Source organism: Babylonia areolata, chromosome 20 (assembly GCF_041734735.1).
Source record: "Babylonia areolata isolate BAREFJ2019XMU chromosome 20, ASM4173473v1, whole genome shotgun sequence".
NCBI classification, from domain to species: Eukaryota; Metazoa; Mollusca; class Gastropoda; order Neogastropoda; family Buccinidae; genus Babylonia; species Babylonia areolata.
This window is the reverse complement of record NC_134895.1, coordinates 42,918,689-42,937,184: the sequence shown is the minus strand read 5'-3', so window position 1 is coordinate 42,937,184 and position 18,496 is coordinate 42,918,689. Positions and strand designations below refer to the sequence as shown.

The 18,496-nt window shown below is 42.7% G+C and overlaps 1 protein-coding gene across 1 annotated transcript in view; it reads left to right on the top strand.

The window, feature by feature from the left end:
* LOC143295518 (calcium homeostasis endoplasmic reticulum protein-like) overlaps positions 1-17,425 on the top strand; it is a 42,755-nt gene extending 25,330 nt beyond the window's left edge. Inside the window, 11 exon segments of the mRNA XM_076607248.1 lie at positions 977-1,032; positions 2,248-2,388; positions 4,283-4,388; positions 6,572-6,765; positions 8,435-8,525; positions 8,528-8,567; positions 9,441-9,719; positions 10,878-11,078; positions 12,628-12,719; positions 13,743-13,964; positions 14,573-17,425. Of these exon segments, the coding sequence (XP_076463363.1) occupies positions 977-1,032; positions 2,248-2,388; positions 4,283-4,388; positions 6,572-6,765; positions 8,435-8,525; positions 8,528-8,567; positions 9,441-9,719; positions 10,878-11,078; positions 12,628-12,719; positions 13,743-13,964; positions 14,573-14,607 (1,457 nt within the window). The 3' untranslated portion in view covers positions 14,608-17,425.
* The last annotated feature ends 1,071 nt before the right edge of the window (positions 17,426-18,496 follow it).

Here is an 18,496-nt window from a genome sequence, read left to right as displayed (position 1 = left end):
ATGATACAGATTTTGATAGTGCAATTTGGCTTTTTTTTTTCTATCATTGTTTTAAATTTGTTTTTAGTTTAATTTTTCTTTGGTACATGATTCCTCTTCTCTGCTTGTCTTAAAGGGAAAAAAAGGTCATGCTTTAAAAAAAAAAAAAGAGGGTGGGTGGGTGGGGGTGGGGGAATAAAAAAAAGAAAAGAAAGAAAAAAAGGCGGGAAAGAAAGGCAGTTGTGCGAAGTGCACGGAGCTGCATAGTTACCATGTGAACAGCCAAAGGAAAGTTCTGGTTGGCAATTTATAATTTCACTGTCATGGCCATCATGTCAAAGTATCATGTGTGAAGCACAGATTGCCCTGGTGATGAATGAATTTTCAGCCTTGTGAGGAAGAATCACATGGATTTTCGTTTTTCTGTGGGTCATGATACCAGAGAGACATCAGTTTTAAGAGGGACTGTGCTACAACAGTGAACTGAGAAGCAGTTTGTTGCAGGAATTCATGAAAATGACATTCGTTTCTGTGAATAAATGAATGTGTCTAAATGCAAAAGAAGACATTTTGTTGCTAGACAGCTGCAAAAATAAGATGTACAATAGAAGAACAGATTGCATTGTTTTGTTTTGTGTTTGATGCTGAAAACATTCCTCGTCAACTTCAAACAGTCCTCGCTGTTGCTGAAAATATTCTTCTCAAGTCTGTTCAGGGGTTGGCTGGTCTGCGTCTGTGTTGTGGATATACATATGTGTTGGCATGGGAGGGCATTGGGTGTGTGAGTGTGCATGGTAGTGCGCACAGGACTGTGGTGTGTTTGTGTGCGTTTGTGAATGTTCATGTGGGTGGGTCTGTGGATATGTCAGGCATCTGCTCTCCTTTTTTTCTTCATTCTTATTCAGTTGCGATGTACGGTACATGGATGAGTTGTATGCTTTGACGCCTCCTTGAAACTGAAAAACTCTGTGTGTGTGTGTCTGTATGTGTGTTTCAGTTAAAAGCCAGGCAGCAACAGCAGCAGCAGGAGGGGATACACAAACAGGCTCCCAGGTAAGGATGCGTGTGTGTGTGTGTGTGCATGTGTGTGTGAGGATGATGTGCAGAGCTGTATGGTTTTGCCTGACACACTGTCAGACGTTTTCTTGCCATCATCCCCTTCAATCCCCTTAACTGCATGTTGTAGACTGTGTTCAGTGGTGGTGCCCCCATGTGGATGTTGTATATGACTGTGTGACACTTTGTCAGTTCACATCATGTTGCATGTTGTGAACCCTTGCTGGACTTGACATGCCCTCTCACATTTCCTTTTCTTTTTTTTTCTTTTCCATTTTGTATCTGAGGTCGTATTAATCAAAGATATTTTTTAGAAGTAAAATGATTGGACCAAAAAAATGCCTTGAACACTGTGACCACCATAACAGCCCTTTTCTGTACACCACACACCACATTACCATAGCAGAATTGCAAATAATGATACATTTTGCAATTGCAGTGCAATACTGTAAAACAGTTTGCAAGCGCATCTTCCACATTTCTTGACTTCTCAGTCTCAGGGTTCACATGTATTGGAAGGAATTCAATACTAAGAGATTAGTCACATTATTGAAGAATTAAGTGCTTTCGAGTACAAGTGGTGGATGGGGAGATGTTCTTTTTCGTTTCTTTTTATTTTCTCTTTTGTTTTTGGCTGCCCCATCATCTGCACCATTTCAGTTGCATTACTCCCATGCCACTCCACTCATCCATACACAGTCACACCATTGTTCATTAATTAAGACAATCTCATCATCGGCAGCTCTCAGGGAACTGTTGATGTTTGGTTGCCAAGGGGCCACACCCCAGAAAAGACCCTGCACTGCTGCCACATTGTTTCAATGGTGTTCAGTGGTGCCTGTTATGATTCAGCATTTGCAAGACACCACCTGTTAAGTGTTGGGGGTGCGGAGGGGTGGAGTGGAGAGTGATGGTGGAAAGGGATGTAAGGGAGCAATACAATCTCTTCCCAAGTTTTTGCTTCAGGTCTTAACCCCTCTATGTCTTTAAACAGAATTATCAGAAGCATAGAAACATTGAAAAATAGAACCAGTCGAAGTGCATCCTTTGCTTCCAGTTAGTCACCTGAAGTCTTGAGCATAGAGGGATGAACAGTGACGGTGAGAACTGAGATGGTCAGGAGTGGGGGGGAAGGGAGGGTAGGTAAAGCCTGAAACAGCCGTCAGGGCCTGCTGTAGGGTTACAGCCCTTTCCCAACTTCCCTCCCCCCAGGTGGCTGGTCAGACAGCGGCAGTGGGGGCGATGCGTGCCAGCGTGTCGGGGGATCCTGCAGGGGGCAGGGGCCCTGGGGTGATGGCGCCTAGCGCTGGGGCCCTGTCAGGGTCAGTGTCAGCCGCTCCACCCTTCAGCCAGGTAAAGGTGGCGTGCAGTGAAGTATCACCTGTCATCACAGAGCTCCCATTGCAAATAGGAATCACAGAGCTCCCATTGCAAATAGGAAGGGAGCAGAGGGGGAGAGTCACACATCACCCAGTTTAACTATGCAACATCTTTATAATAGGGAAGTTGATTGCTACGGTATAGTTCTCAAGACTGCGTGCACACATTTTAATCACACTAACACAGTCTTGGCTGGATATCCAATATGTAATGGTCAGAACCAAATTGGCAGAACTTGATAGTGCTTTCATGAAAAATCTGAAAAAAGTTAAAAGAATATGGGTGAGTGGACATGGGGTTGGCACCTCTGTGCTTCTCAGAGCTAGGTGACCCCTGTGTGTCTGTTTAAGCACCCATCACTGTCTGTATGTGTTCAGAGTGGGTACTTTAATTTCGAGTGAGGTGACTGCCTGTGTGTGCTAACCGATGGATGTGAAGACAGCGTGGTAACACTGCTGTTTATAGCAACATGCACCAGATGCAGGCTGTACCACTGTCCACACAGCAGTCGTCACCTGTTTCCCACTTGCTCACTGTGTTGCTGTCCTACAGAATGGACACAACAGCCGAGTAGTTAAATTGTTTTTTCAGCCTGAGGGCACTGAATTTGAATCCCAGTGGGGTAAGGGTGGAGATTTTTCCAATCTCTCAGGTTCAGGGCCTGAACCCCGCTGTGTGCATACACATGTAGAAGATAGAATTGGTGTGTTAAAGATCTCATGTTAGTGGGTTATGGAAACAAGAATATGCCCAGCATGCACACCCCAAAAAACAGACTGTGGTTGCCTGCATGGCAGGGTAACAATGGTCATGTATGTAAAAGCACACTGGTAGCATTATGAGCTCTTATGTCTTCAGCTGGTTTATTTTTGTGTCTTTAACCCTGTTGCATTCAGATTTTCTGAAATGAACCCCCCCTCCTGTATTTCATATTCTTTTTGTAGTTTAGCTCTCAAAGTGGGTGTGCATGATTCAGAACGTACTACAGCCGTTAATGTACTACAGATGTATATGAACCTTTAAGATGAAGAATTTGGCTTGTTTAACCTTTCACATGTCTGTTGTTGCTTCTGTCATTGTGTGTGTCCACATAATTTATTCTCTGTGCTACTACTGATGAATAAATAATGATAATGATTGATAATAGTGATAATGATAATAATAAAAGAATGATAATAAAATCATTTATGTAGCAATTAAACTTGCGCACAGACAAATCAAAGCGCTTTCACACTGACCATTCACACACTCTGTAATGATGTGTCTGTTGTTGCTTCCATCCACTTGAATTGTTTGTGTGTCCACAGAATATAATTTTTGCATGTGTCAGTTTTCACCTTCCAGCTTCTCAAAACAGTCTCTTCTCCGTACTGAGCTCTGTAGCTTCCTTTTAAGCATGTGTTCAATGCATGGGGTTTGGTTTGGGTGGAAAGGTTGTAGCCTCATAGGCTGGAAATGATGATAGTTGGCTATTTTTCTGTCATTGGAAAAGGTCTGTGGCTTTGTTAACCCCCAAAGTCGGGTACTTTTTGCTTTGTTTTTTCAAAAGTTTTTTTTGGTGAAAAAGACGTTGTTTTATTGTTACATTGTTTTTGGTGAATGTGTGTTAATTGCTCTGTAGTTTCACACGATGCATATGAATATGAGTACATAATCTCTGTATAATGTATATTTAAGGAAATGTATATATATCCTTTGATTACAGTATTAATGCTATGTGATGTAGTGTTAATCTTTACCTTCGCAGCCTCGGCCCATGCGTATGAATATATATGATATATGTAGTGGATTATATAAAGATATATATATATATCTTCTTTGATTACAGTAGCAATGCTTCGATGAGTAGTAACCTACACTTTTGCAGCCTCCGCCTGCCTATGACCCATACGTGCCCCCTCCTGGCTTACCTCCCCCGGGCATGGCATCCCAGCCTCCACCGCAGCAGTTTGAGTACAGCCACGGGATGGGAGGTCAGTGAACGTCCTCTTTCTTTTCTGTTGAAACCAGGGGGTGTGGCAGTGTTTTCCTTTTGATTACTCAGATTCTGTATTGGTGTTTGGGTCTTTGTTTTTGTGTGTGTGTGTGTGGGTGCTTGTGTGTGTGTGTGTTTGTGTTTTAGGGTGTGTGTGTATTGGTATTTGGGTGCTTGTGTGTGTATGTGTGTGTGTTTGTCTTTGTGTGTGTGCTGTTTCTGATATAATGGTAACAACAAACATTAACATCACTGGCTGTAGACACAGGTTGGTTGACAATGACAACAGTGACAGTGTTGGGAGATCCCTTACCAAAACTGGATCACAGCACCGTTAACTGATGGGCTAGGCACACTCACACCAGTTCTGATAAATCACTGGTCTCCAGCTCTCAGCTTCTGTTGTTGGTTTTCAAAGAACCATACCAACAATTTGGAATTTTTAGAATCAATTTATCCAGCAGTTTTGCTGCTTTAAAAAAAAGAAGAAGAATGTAACTTGACTAGTGATTTTGCTGTTTAAGAGGGTTTTTATTGACTCACTTGTGTAAACAAAGTGAGTCTATGTTTTAACCCGGTGTTCGGTTGTGTGTGTGTGTGTGTGTCTGTGGTAAACTTTAACATTGACATTTTCTCTGCAAATACTTTGTCAGTTGACACCAAATTGGGCATAAAAATAGGAAAAATTCAGTTCTTTCCAGTCTTCTTGTTTAAAACAATATTGCACCTCTGGGATGGGCAACAAAAAAAAAAAAAAAAAAAAAATGAAGCCTAATTATATGCAAACTGCATTTACTGTTATATTTATATTTTTTGTATTCTCTAAACTTGGCATTTTGATCTGATATTTTGACCCAACAACAAGAGCAGTCATTATTATCATTTTTTGTTCAAACAGGAACTTCTTTTGCTGAGCATGGAAGTTTTATTTATTTTGCAAACGTTTTGGTGCAGATAGTAAAAATTACTCTGTAATTAATGCTAGGGGACTTAATTTGCTTTAAACTGATCTTTCTCATCTTAAACATTACATTTTGAAATTATACTCAATACATAAAAAGCTTGGATTTTTTTTTTTAAGTGTATCACAAGTGAGTCTTGAAGGCCTTGCCTCTCTTGTTTTGTTTTTTTTTCCTTTTACAGCCCACACTTTTGCTGTTTTAAAGGCAATTTTGTTCGCAGTTTTGCTGCTTTTCTTTCAACTTTGCCAACAGTTTTGTTTTTTTAAACTCAACTTTGCCAGTAATTTTGAATTCTTAAAGGCAGCTTTGCCAGCAATTTTGATTTCTTCAAGTGGCAACTTCACCCGCAATTTAGATTTTTCTTTGCCAGAAATTTTGTAGTTTTTTTTTTTTTTTTTTAATGCAACATTGCCAGCAAATTTGCAGCTTCCTGTTTTTTGTTTTTTCTAATGCAACTGTGGAAAAGTGCTGGTTAGCTTTTTGTGAAGCCTGTTTTATCATCGTCAGCTGAAATGTGTCCCATTTGTGACTGCAGCCTGTGCGAGCGGTGACCACTGTGTCAGTTCCAGTGACTGTCTGTCTGTCGTATGGTCACTGCACAGAGGTGCCAACTGGAACAATTTCGCCATATTTTGTTACGCTTCATCGCAGTTTGTTCCAACATTACGCCAACGTCAAAATTGTCCCAATGAGTTCATTTTTGACTACATAGCATGGTCACATGCTTTCCTGTCGTAACATTACACAGACGCTTTAGACCTATCGGTCATGAAGCCAGGGTAGTCATTACTAACCTTGGTCTCACGTGATGATGCTCTGCTAATCACATGCATGTTTATATTCAAACAGCATTGAGTGGACCAGTCAGCTTAATTGTAGCAGTTACACCATGTTGTAGGTGGGCTCAAGTGTTTGTATGCCTTGTAGACAAAATGTACGTTTGCTGATGTGGCTCGGAGTCCCGAGTGTTCCTGCCAAATTCAAAATGTTCCTGCCAAATTTCCTAAATTGTTCTACAAACACTTGACAGGGGTTGGCATCTCTGGAAGCCTGTTTTATAATTTGTCAGCTGAAATGTGTCCCGTTTGTGTGACTGTTTGTCAGCTGAAATGTGTCCCGTTTGTGTGACTGCAGCCCGTGCTGTTAATGTAATGTCAGTGGTGACCCGTTGTATCAGTTCCAGTGACAGTCTGTCTGTCTGTCTTAACGGTTGTTGCAGCGCCCACAGCCATGCCTCCCAACCAGTTTGCGTTGCCAGACCTCAGCAAGCCTCCTCCAGGGTTCCCTCCCGCGGGCCCCGCCCTGCCCCCCCCTCCCGCCTCCGCCCCACCCATGCTGCCCACCGACATGGATCTGACCCCAACTGTTCCCTACTATGACCTGCCGGCCGGACTGATGGCCCCCCTTGTCAAGGTAACTGGTGGGGTGTGGGGTGGGGTGTGGAGTGGGGTGGTTTGTGTGTGTGAAGTGGTGTGTGGTGTGAAGAGGTGTGGTGTGGTGGGGGGTGGGGTGTATGGTGTGATGTTGTGTGGAGTGGTGTAGTATGGTGTGATGTGGTGTTGTGTGGTTTGGTGTGTGGTATGGTGTGATGTGGTGTGGAGTGTTTTGGTGTGGTGTACTGTACTGTACTGTATTTGTTGTTTTGTATTGAGTTGTATTTTACTGCACTGTGTCATTCCATATTGTATTTCATTGTATTTTTCATTGTACTGCATTTTACAGTACTGTACTGTACTGAACTGCATTGTTATATATTCTTTTTTGTTTTTTGTCACAACATATTTTTTCAGTGTGAAAAATTTGGGTTGATCTCCACAGCGGTGAGCACTTCCCCACAGTGCAGCGCCACCCCTATTTTTTTAAATTTCTTCTTCTTGTTTCTTTCAGCATGTGCATTTGTATTACAATCAAAGTGGATTTCTCAACAGAACATTGCCAGGGACAACCTCCTTGTTGCCATAGGTTCTTTGACAAGCACTAAGCGCATGCTGTACAACAGGATTGCGGCTTTATTGTGTCATTCGAAAAACTAGCACCCAGACCACCACTTAAGTGGTGGGGGGGGGGGGTGGGGGGGGGGGGGGGGGAATCCTGGTCTGTGTGGGACTTGAACTTGTGGACACTTGCTTCCAGGCTAGGCAGCTTGCCACTTGGTGACCGCTCCACCACAGCACTCCACATGGAGGGTGTAGCAGTAGGGTGGGGAAAGGACCAGATCCTGGGTTTCGGTTTCAGTTTCAGTTTCTGAAGGAGGCGTCACTGCTTTAGGACAATTTCATAATTTACGCTGCGCATCTGTTAGGCATATGCCTGACCAGTAACATAACCCAGTGTGCTTGGTTAGGCGTTGAGTGGATGCATATATATATTTGTGTACCTATCAAAGTGGATTTATGTATATTTGTGTACCTATCAAAGTGGATTTCTACTACAGAATTTTGCCAGAGGACAACACTTTCGTTGTGGTGGGTTCTTTTTCAGTGTGCCTAGTGCATGCTGCACACAGGACCTCGGTTATCATCTCTGGACTGGACGCTCAGTTTGATTTTCCAGTCAAACTTTGGTAAAGGCATGAGAGTAGGATCTGGAACTCAGATTGTCACGGACTCTGTATTGGCAGATGAGCGTCTTAACCATTCTGCCACCTTCCTCCCTGGGTTTGGGTGCCATTATGGCACCAAGTGAGTTAAGAGTACAGTTCAGTTTTTCCCATCTGCCAGGTCAAACTTTGTGCTGACCTGCATGTGTCTTAATCTCATATGTGTGTACACATTTGCAAATGATAACATCGTCATGTCTTTTTCAGCAGTCTTTATGGATCCGAGTGGTGGTCTGGGTACTGGTCTTTCAGATGAGGCGATATATGTTTACAACAAGAGTCTTGTCTGTGGCAAGGTTATGTAGAAAAAGTATTTTTATTTAAAATGAATGTGCTGACAAAGAGACAAAAAGTAGTAGTGCAATTTGAATGCAAAAAGAAAAAAAGAAGAAGAACAGAAAGTTTTACATTTTAGCATCATGTTAATGTGTGTATAGAAGGAGGATGAGCTTTATTAAACTTCATGAATGTCATATATGACAGTGGGAGGAATCGGACTACAAACCCTTGGACCCCAAGGACATCCGTCTCCCTCCCCCCATGGCCCCCAGCGAGCGTTTGCTGGCTGCTGTGGACGCTTCTACACCCCGCCCTCACGGGAACGACCCAGGGACAGGTGAGAAAGAGAGAAACAAAATGAATCAAAACGAAACAAAATTGTTGATTCAGTATAGGCCACAGTCCCTTCTGAAGGGGATCCAAATACAAATATGACGTTCATAACGAACAAAGGAATTACAAGCCAAAATGAGTTGACAACTTCTTCAGATAAATCAGTGTCATAATCATCTTGTTCAGAAACAATTACCTCATTCTTTAACTGCATTAGAGCATCTCTTGAGAAAGAGAGAGAGAGTCAGGTATGGTGGGTGAACGAGAAAGCTGTGTGTGTGATCATTTGTGTATTGTATGGATTGTTCTGTTAGCATTTGGCTGGGTGATTTGGATGTGTTTTTGTTTTGGGATTTTTTTGTTCTTGGTTGTTTTTTTTCCTTTTATTTGCTTGCTTTCGGTATTTAGATACATGCTTGGGTTAAAACGGCTCCTTGACGGTGGCAGCAGACTTTTCAGTATTACAAAAGCCAGTCACTCCCACCCATGCACTTGTCACAAATCCATATGTAATTCAGACATCCAGAACAGTCGGTGTATTCTATGACTGCCGTACTCTCTATTTCAAACACTATAGGGGTCTTTATTAGGATTCTGTTAAAATTACAGTGGTTTCTTTTGGGGTTTTTTAAGGATTCATAAAATTACTGTGTTCTTTTGAAAGATTTTGTGAAAATTCCAGTTTTCTTTTTGAGGATTTTGGTTAAAATAAAGTCTATTTTCTTAAGGATTCAGTTGAAGTTACAATATACTTTAAAGTTTCAGTTAAAATTGTAGTGATCCTCAAAGACTATGTATTGGCAGACAAGCATTTTAACCATTCTGCCTCCTTTCTCCTTCTTCCAGACTGATGTATTTGGCTTGTGTTTCTATGCAGCGAAGGGTGGGAGAGGCTGGGGCTGTATGAGTTCTTCAAAGCCAAACAGCATGCCAAGAGCGGACACAGGAGGTACTCCCGTTCAAGGTCAAGGTCGAGGTCACGCTCAAGGTCACGGTCAAGATCCAGGTCACGGTCAAGGTCACGCTCCAACACGCCACCTCGACGACGAAAGTTTGACTCGGAGGTTGACAATCGCTCAAGGTCAAGATCGCGTTCGGTCACCCCGCCACGGAGACGCCGCTTTGACAGTGAAAATGATGACAGGGGGAAAAACAGGTGCATGAATACCTTGTTTATTTTGTTTCAGTTTCAAGGAGGCTTCAAAGTGTGCAGACTGATCCATATATACTGCACTACATCTGCTTTAAGAAAGAGAGGGATCGGGTGACAGTAACAGATATGTGACCTATGCATGGAGTCAGTGCGCAAGTTGGGCCTTGTTTATTTTGAACAGCTCTTAGCTTTAGATGTTATGTGCGTTTAGCTGTTTAATTGTTTGCGTCAAGTAGCGAGGATGGTGTGCACTAATTGTGTGTGACTGGTAGTTCTTAAAGATGGTGTTGACGAAGTTTTACACTTTTATGAGCTGCCATGGTGAAAGCAGTTAGCGTCATGGACTGAAGGTTGTGGGTGGCCATGAGCTTTTGGTGGTGCAAGTGGGGAAGAATTAATGAAATCCTATGAACGGAATTGAACACCTTGAGTGCTGAACCTTTGTAAAAATGGATTCAGTGTGTTATGGGTCTGAAGTGCTGTCATTACTTTACTGGACAAGAGTAATCCAACTCAGAGGAAGAAATTTGAATAAGAAATGGTGACTAACATTCTGACCATAAAGTTCTGTCTTAGTGAGGTGACAGCCCTTCACTGACATCCTAACCTGTAAGCTCTGTCTTATCTCACTGAGGTGTCAACCCTTTACTGACATCCTGACCTGTAAGCTCTGTCTTAATTCAGTGAGGTGACAGCCCTTCATTGAAATCCTGATTGTATGCTCTGTCTTATCTCAGTGAGGTGACAGCCCTTCACTGACATCCTGAACTTTAATCTCTGTCTTTTCTCAGTGAGGTGACAGCCCTTCACTGACATCTTGACCTGTAATCTCTGTCTTATCTCAGTTAGGTGACAGCCCTTCACCAACATCCTGACCTTTAAGTTCCGTCTTATCTCAGTGAGGTAAGAGCCCATCATTGAAATCTAGACCTGTAAGCTCTGTCCTATCTCAGTGAGGTGACAGCCCTTCACTGGCATCCTGACCTGTAAGCTCTGTCCTATCTCAGTGAGGTGACAGCCCTTCACTGATGAGCATACTATTCAGCAGCGGTCAAGGGGTTAAAATGAATGCATAACCAAAGGAATCTGCATGGCTAACTAACCTTGGCAGACTTTGCAGTGTGTCTAATTCACTCCTTTCGTTTTCTCTCCAAACTCTAGGACTCGGTCACGGTCTCGATCTCGGTCCCGATCTCCTTCACCAAGCGACAAGAAGAGGGGTCGCTCCCGGTCAAGGTCAAGGTCATCTTCTCGGTCAAGGTCGAGGTCACCTGGGAACCGTCGTCGCAGCCGTTCTTTGACACCAGAGCGTCCGTCAGACAGGAGAGTGTCCAGAGAACGAAGCCCCACACCACCTTCTTTGTACGTGTGTGTGTGTGTGTGTGTGTGTGTGGAGAGGAGGTGGGGTGGGGGATGTGTTGATGTGTGTGTCTGTGTATGACCCTGTGTTGGGTAGTTGGTGGCTATGCATGTGTGTGGGGGGGAAGTTGTGTCAGTATGTGTATGTTTGTGACTGTGCTTCTCGGTTGGTGGCTGTGTATTTGTGTGTGGCAAGAAGGGATGGGGGGTTGTGTTGTGTTGGTATGTGCATGTCTGTGTTTAACTGCATGTTTGTGGGTTGGTGGCTGTGTATTTGTGTGTGTGTGTGTGTGTGTAGAGAAGGGGGGAGGGGTTGTGTGTGTGTGTGTGTCTCAGTATGACTGAGTTATTAGGTTGGTGGGTATATGTATGTGTGTGTGTGAGGGTGTCTGTGTATGAGTCTTGGATGGTGGGTATGTGTGTCTGTGTGAGGTTTGGGTGGGGGGAAGTTTGCGTCAGTGTGTACATGTGTGTCTGTGTATGACTGAGGGTTGGTGGCTGCGTGTGGGGGTGGCAGGGAGGGGAGGTTGTGTCAGAGTGTGTTTGTGTCTGTGTATGACTGAGGGTTGGTGGCTGTGTTTGGGGATGGCGGGGAGGGGAGGTTGTGTCAGTGTGTGTATGTGTCTGTATTACTGTGGGTTGGTGGATATGGGAGTGAGGGGGGTGGTTGTGTTTGTGTGTAAGTCTGTGCAGTGTGTGGGTTATTAGGTGTGTATGTGTGTGGGGGTGTGGGGGTGGGGGGTGGTTGGTGTGTGTGTCTGTGTATGACTGGGTTGGTGGGTGTGAGGAGGGGAACGGGCATGGGTTGGGGGGCTTGTGGATTTGGTGGCTGTGTGTGTGTGTGAGGGGGGGGAGAGGGTTATGTCAGGCTGCATAATTATGTATATAAAACTATGGATTGGTGGCTGTGTGAGTGTGTGTGTGTGTGAATGTTTGGGAAGTAACATCACAATGTATCAGCAGTGGTGATGAGTGATGAGGTGTGATGAGTGTGGTTTTGTGGTGTGAGTGGTTTCAGCCAGTGGTGGTGATGAGTGATGAGGTGTGATGAGTGTGGTTTTATGGTGTGAGTGGTTTCAGCCAGTGGTGGTGGTGAGTGATGTGTGTGGTGAGTGGTTTTAGCCAGTGGTGGTGATGAGTGATGAGGTGCGATGAGTATGGTGTTGAGCAGTTTCAGCCAGTGGTGGTGATGAGTGATGTGAGTGGTGTGGTTGTGTAGCGGTTTCAGCCAGCGGTTTCAGCCAGTGGTGGTGAGTGATGTGAGTGGTGTGATTGTGTAGCGGTTTCAGCCAGTGGTGGTGATGAGTGGTGTGATTGTGTAGCGGTTTCAGCCAGTGGTGGCGGTGGTGAGTGGTGTGATTGTGTAGCGGTTTCAGCCAGTGGTGGTGATGAGTGATGTGAGTGGTGTGGTTGTGTAACGGTTTCAGCCAGTGGTGGTGATGTGAGTGGTGTTGTGGTTTCAGCCAGTGGTGGTAATGTGAGTGGTGTTTTGGTGTTGCGGTTTCAGCAAGTGGTGAATGATGTGGTGATGTGAGTGGTGTTGTGGTTTCAGTGGTCCAGTGCTGGGCATGGGCCCGGCAGTACCCCCTGTTGACCAGCGGCTAGGGGAGGCCAACAAGGGGCATCAACTCCTGATGAAAATGGGTCAGCTGCCCTCAGCACTCTTCCCTCCCTTTACCACTTGGATGTTCTTTTGTTTTTGTTTAGTTTTTTCCCCCGGTTTCTTGTTTGTTATTCTGTCTTTTGTGCATTTTTCTACTTTGGTGTACTTCTCTCAGTGTGACATGAAGTGCATTTTTCTACTTTGGTGTACTTCTGTCAGTGTGACATGAAGTGCATTTTTCTACTTTGGTGTACTTCTCTCAGTGTGACATGAAGTGCATTTTTCTACTTTGGTGTACTTCTGTCAGTGTGACATGAAGTGCATTTTTCTACTTTGGTGTACTTCTCTCAGTGTGACATGAAGTGCATTTTTCTACTTTGGTTTACTTCTCATAGTGTGACACGAAGTGCATTTTTCTACTTTGGTGTACTTCTCTCAGTGTGACATGAAGTGCATTTTTCTACTTCGGTGTACTTCTCTCAATATGACATGAATTGCATTGTTATTATAATCTTTTTATGTCTTATGTCTACTTTTAGTATGCTATTTCATGCCTATTTTATTAATATCCTTTGATTTTGTGTTGCACATATATGGCTGTGATGATGTATGTATGATTTATTCTAAGTTACCTTTTAAAGGTTTCTGTTGTGTTGTTGTTATCTACTGTGATTATTTATTGTACGCATGGGTTGCCATCTAAACATTTTATGTCTTTTATGTATACATGTTGAATGACTGTGATTTCCGTGTATTGTTTATGTGTTTCACACCACAAATGAATATCTCTTGTTGAGATAATAAAGTATTCTGTAATCTGTTAGTGAACGTGGGAGTTGCAGCCCTACAACCAAGACGAAGAAGAAGAGTTGTATTCTGCTTTTTATTTTTTGAAGATCTGTTATGCAGCTTTTTTATCCATACAGAGAAGAGAAAATAATTTGTATGGGGTTATTTGTAGTAAAAGCACAGATGGCATAATTTGTGCATCGTTGTTTTATGCAGCCCATGAATGAAGAAGAAGAAGAAGCCAGTGAGACAACTCATGCTTTGCCCTGTTTCAGGGTGGTCTGGGAAGGGCCTGGGGGCATCGGAGCAAGGCATCGTGGACCCCATTGACGCCGGGGAGGTGCGGGACAAGGTGGACATGAGGAAGGGGATCGGGATTGACCTGCGAGACCCGTACGAGCAGTTCCGCAAGAACAAGGCCCAGGGCTTCATCCAGCGCATGAGGGCCAGGGACGACCCCTCTGTGGCCGAGCCCCCTTCGTCGTCATCTTCTTCTGGTGAGTGGGGATGTGTGGGTGTGGGGATGTGGATGGGTGTAGTGAGCGTGTGGTGTGTGTTGGATGTCTGTGTAAGATGTGTATGTAAGTATCTGTATGATGTTTTTATGGAAGCATAGTCTGAAAATGTTTTTTGATATACATGTGATTTTGTAAACATTGTATGTGTTAACTGTGTGTGTGTGTGTGTGTGTGTGGAGAGGAGGGTGATTAGGGGTGTGTGTGGAAATGAAGCTGATGTCGTGTATTACTTGCTTGTGCGTACTGTGCTTTATATATGTAACTTTTTGATCTTTAGGTCCAACATGTTTCATGTTGTGTGCGCGCGTGTGTGTGTGTGTACTGGACTCAGCGATGGGTTGAGATATTGTGTTGGGTGCTTATGGAAGCACAATTAATTTCCAGATGGATGAATAAAGATGTATTATGTGAGAATGTCTGCATGTGTGTGAGAGAGTGTTTATGTGTGTGAGAGAGTGTGTGTGTGTGTGAATGTGTATGTGTGTTTGTCTGACAGCACAATGTGTACCCCAGTTTATACATGTTAGTGGGTGACTACATCGTTGACTGGTTATCGTCAGTGGTCTGTGCACAATGTGTTGTTCCAGATCGCAAGAAGTCCAAGAAGAAGGACCGAGACTAGAAGGCAGGTGGCTCCTGTGCCAGAGTTGGTGGAGATTGGAACGGGTGTTGGTCGTCTGGACTCCCTGGTGACTGAAGTGTTGACTGACTGACTGGTGCACTGAGTTGCTTCACTCTGAATGTGTCGCTTCTCTGTGGATGTGTCACATCATTGTGGATGTGTCGCATCAGTGTGAATGTGTTGTTTCCCTGTGAATGTGTCACTTCAGTGTTGGATCAATGTTTTCCGAGCTAAACTGTGGCCTCACACTGTTCCATTTTCCTGTGGTGGTTTGGTGGGCAGGTCATCGTGTTGTTGGTGACATTGCGTAGGGTGTTTTTGTTTTTTGGTTTTTTTTACCCTGAATTTGTGACAGTTTTATTTTCTATATTATGATTATAATGAGAGTGCAGACAAAAAAAGAGATGAATTTGTGATTAAAATATTTGTTCTTCATGAGTACAAGAGTTATCTGTTCCCAGTGCTTTGAAAGTTTATGAATTGTTGGCAGTTATTATCAGAAGGATACACTTCTGTTTATAAGTTGACAGACAATATTTGAATGAACAGAGAAAATGGAGATATGAAATGAAAAACAAAATGAATACACTGATTTCAAAATCATTGGTAAAAAGTATATGTTTGGAACATGTCACTATACACCACAGTTATGGATAAACAGGACAGAAAAATCTTGTACATATTGGTTTATGACACAAGAGTTGTAGTTTTTATTGCAAAAGATTTGGGCTTTTTTTCCTCAGCACAAACTTCATGTTGATTTTTACTTGGAGAGTGTTTCTCAAAAGCCAAGCACTGCCTCCTTACTACATATAAAGCTTTTTAGATTCACTTGTGTATACAATGTGAGTCTGTGTTATAACCTGGTGTTCAGTCGTCTGTGTGTCCATGGTAAACTTTAACATTGCCATTTTCTCTGGAAATACTTTGTCTGCCAATACCAAATTTGGCTTCAACGTAGTATGGAAAAAAATCTTCACAATCATACCAAAAATCTTCACAATCATACCATTAATAGACTGCAAGTCTCCTGAATTAAGCCATATTTCCGTATCAGTAACAATTTATTTCATTGAGGTTTGTTTGGAAATCCGAAAATTCTAAAAATCACTTCCCACTGAGTTGCTGGAAGGTAGGTTGTATTTGGTATGAATCGACATGACCTCGTTTTTCTTGTTCACAATTAAAAGGAAAGAAATACAAGTTCTGGACAGAACACATACTGTGATACTAACAACACCATCAATGTGTTCACTGCATATAGATATTCTTAAGTGGACACTAAATTAACTGGAACATGAAAGAAAAATTGAATCAGTCGTTTCTTTCAGCCCATTGTAGACTGGTTCGTGCAGATCTAGAGATCTACCATGTGTTGTCGTTTCTTTCAGCCCATTGTAGACTGGTTCATGCAGATCTAGAGATCTACCATGTGTTGTGATGTGCTTGAGGTGATGGCAACATCTCCTTTACTGCCGAAATAAAAGAATGATTGAGATATAACACACACAAAAAAACATGCTTTAAACGGTGTTATTACGTCCAATACATTGATGTTTATTTATCGCAGGAAGGAGAAAACAACATTGCTTTAAATATATATTAAATTTAGGCAAATTACGTCAGATGCACTGCAGCAGTGGGGATTTGTCCACTTGCTTTGGAACTGAACATGCATAGTTCAATCCCACTTGCATGACTTTTTTTTTTCCTTTCTTTTTTTCTGCCAAGCTATTTTATATATCATATTAAATATAGAACGCTTAACGATTTTTTGAATCTTTTTTTTTCTCCTCATGATTCCTTTATTGGATAAAGCGTGAAACACAAGTGAGTCTTGAAGGCTTTGCCTCGTTGTTTTAGTTAAACCTTACATGTTGTTTTTGCTTGTCAAAATGGATATTTCTTCAGAAATTTCCTTGTGGCAAATTATCAGTGTTCTTTTACATGTATGCACAATGTGTACGTTGGGCAAGTTACTAGGATTATTATCTCAGACGAAAGACTAGCACCCAGACCACTTCTCAGAGTGGATCCCAACCTGTGCAGAAGAGGACGTTTGAACTGACAGTGTTTTGTATGTGTGTGTACCCCTGAAAACAGAGTATGGCTGCCTACATGGCAGGGTAATAATGGTCATACATGTAAAAGCCCACTCGTATACATACGAGTGACCGAAAAAGAAGATGCTTTCCAGGGACAGCCCTTTTTTGTTGCCATGGTTTTCTTGCATTAAGAATGTGGGAGTAACAGCCCACGAAGGAAGAAGAAGTAGTATGTGTGTGTGTGTGTGTGTCTGTCCACAAGGTGACCACTGTATCGGTGTGGTATTGTATTGTGTTGCATAAGTTCTTGTCACAACAGATTTCTCTGTGTAAAACTCCTCAGGCCGCTGTCCCTGGGGAGAATGCATCATCACAGTGCAGCAACACCCCTCAGTTTTTTCTCTGTCTCCCAAGTGCAACTGTTTTACACTTGTGGATACCACAGAAAACGGAGTATGGCTGTCTACATGGCGGAGTAAAAACGGTCATACATGTAAGAGCCCACTCATGTACATATGAGTGATCGTGGGAGTTGCAGCCCATGAATGAAAAAGACCATGCTTTCCAGGGACAACCCTTTTGTGTTGCCATGGGTTTTCTTGCAGTAAGAGTACGTTGCATGCAGGATTTTGGTTTACGGTCCTCCTATCCATGTAACTGGTATGTCATCTTCATGCGCTACTGATCTTTGTTAATGTCTTTGTATGTATGTGTTCTGTTGAGATTTTGTCTGGTAAATGCTGAGAGAAACTGAAATAAAATTGCTGATCTTATACAGTTTGTGTGTGTGTGATGTCCTTACCATGCACACCATTGTTGAAACATTGTTTTTTAATTTCATACATTACAATGCAGTGCACTGGTTCAGATTATGGCAGGGGTCTGATTCCTGTCCTTTGCAAAATATTTCACTGCTCAGGCATATTAATCGAAAATAGCTGCAGCTAGTGATCTTTCTTTTGTTATAATTTTTTTTTTTTTTTAAGTGCTGTTAGTGTCAGGTTGGTGTCAAAGTGTGCAAACTGATCCATCCATATAGCAACACATTTGAGTAAACCTCCCTCACCCCCATCCCAAAAAACAACACGCATCTGCTTACAAAAAAGGAAAAAAAGCACATCTGTTGTTTAAAAAAAACAACAAAAAAACTTTCGGGAGGGGGGATCAATTTCAACTCTATTGAACACCATCTGCCACCATCATCAGCAGAATCTGATCGGGATGCGATAGTCATGATCTGACTATGACCGTTAGAAAAGCAGAGGAGGCAACTGCTGTTCCAACTGTCCGGGCTAGAATTTGATAAAGGTCATGTGGAGTGTTTTGCTCAAGTTTCATCCCCACTCTCTCGGCCAAGAGGGTTTTAGGACAATCAGGTGGTTTCCGAAGGCCAACTAGCCCCCAAGGCTGCAGCACTAAGAGCCAGTGCAATCATGCCTCCCAATCTGAGAGTCAATAGTCCTTCACAAAAGACAGCTGTAAATGATTTCCCATTGCAGTGAACAAACCATTGATCATACAACTCTCACTTTGCTGTTGGCCCAAGACAGTTCTGTTTTAGAGTCAGCATTCTGCATAACATCTGTATTCTTGTTTGATTTCAGTCACTTGCCTTTATCTTTCATGTTTATCACATTTTGATGCATTTGGTTATTTGTTTGCTTTTTTTTTTTTTTTTAAATTTTATAAGTTAATGCTTTTGTACATGCTCAGAAGTACTGGTTTTGGACTTTTGATCCAGTGTTCACCAGTGATCAAGACATTAAGGCACAGTTTAGGCATTGTGATGTGTCTGTGGGAAAGGGTATTTACTCTATTTTCCTCTCTCCACCTAGGTGTGAATG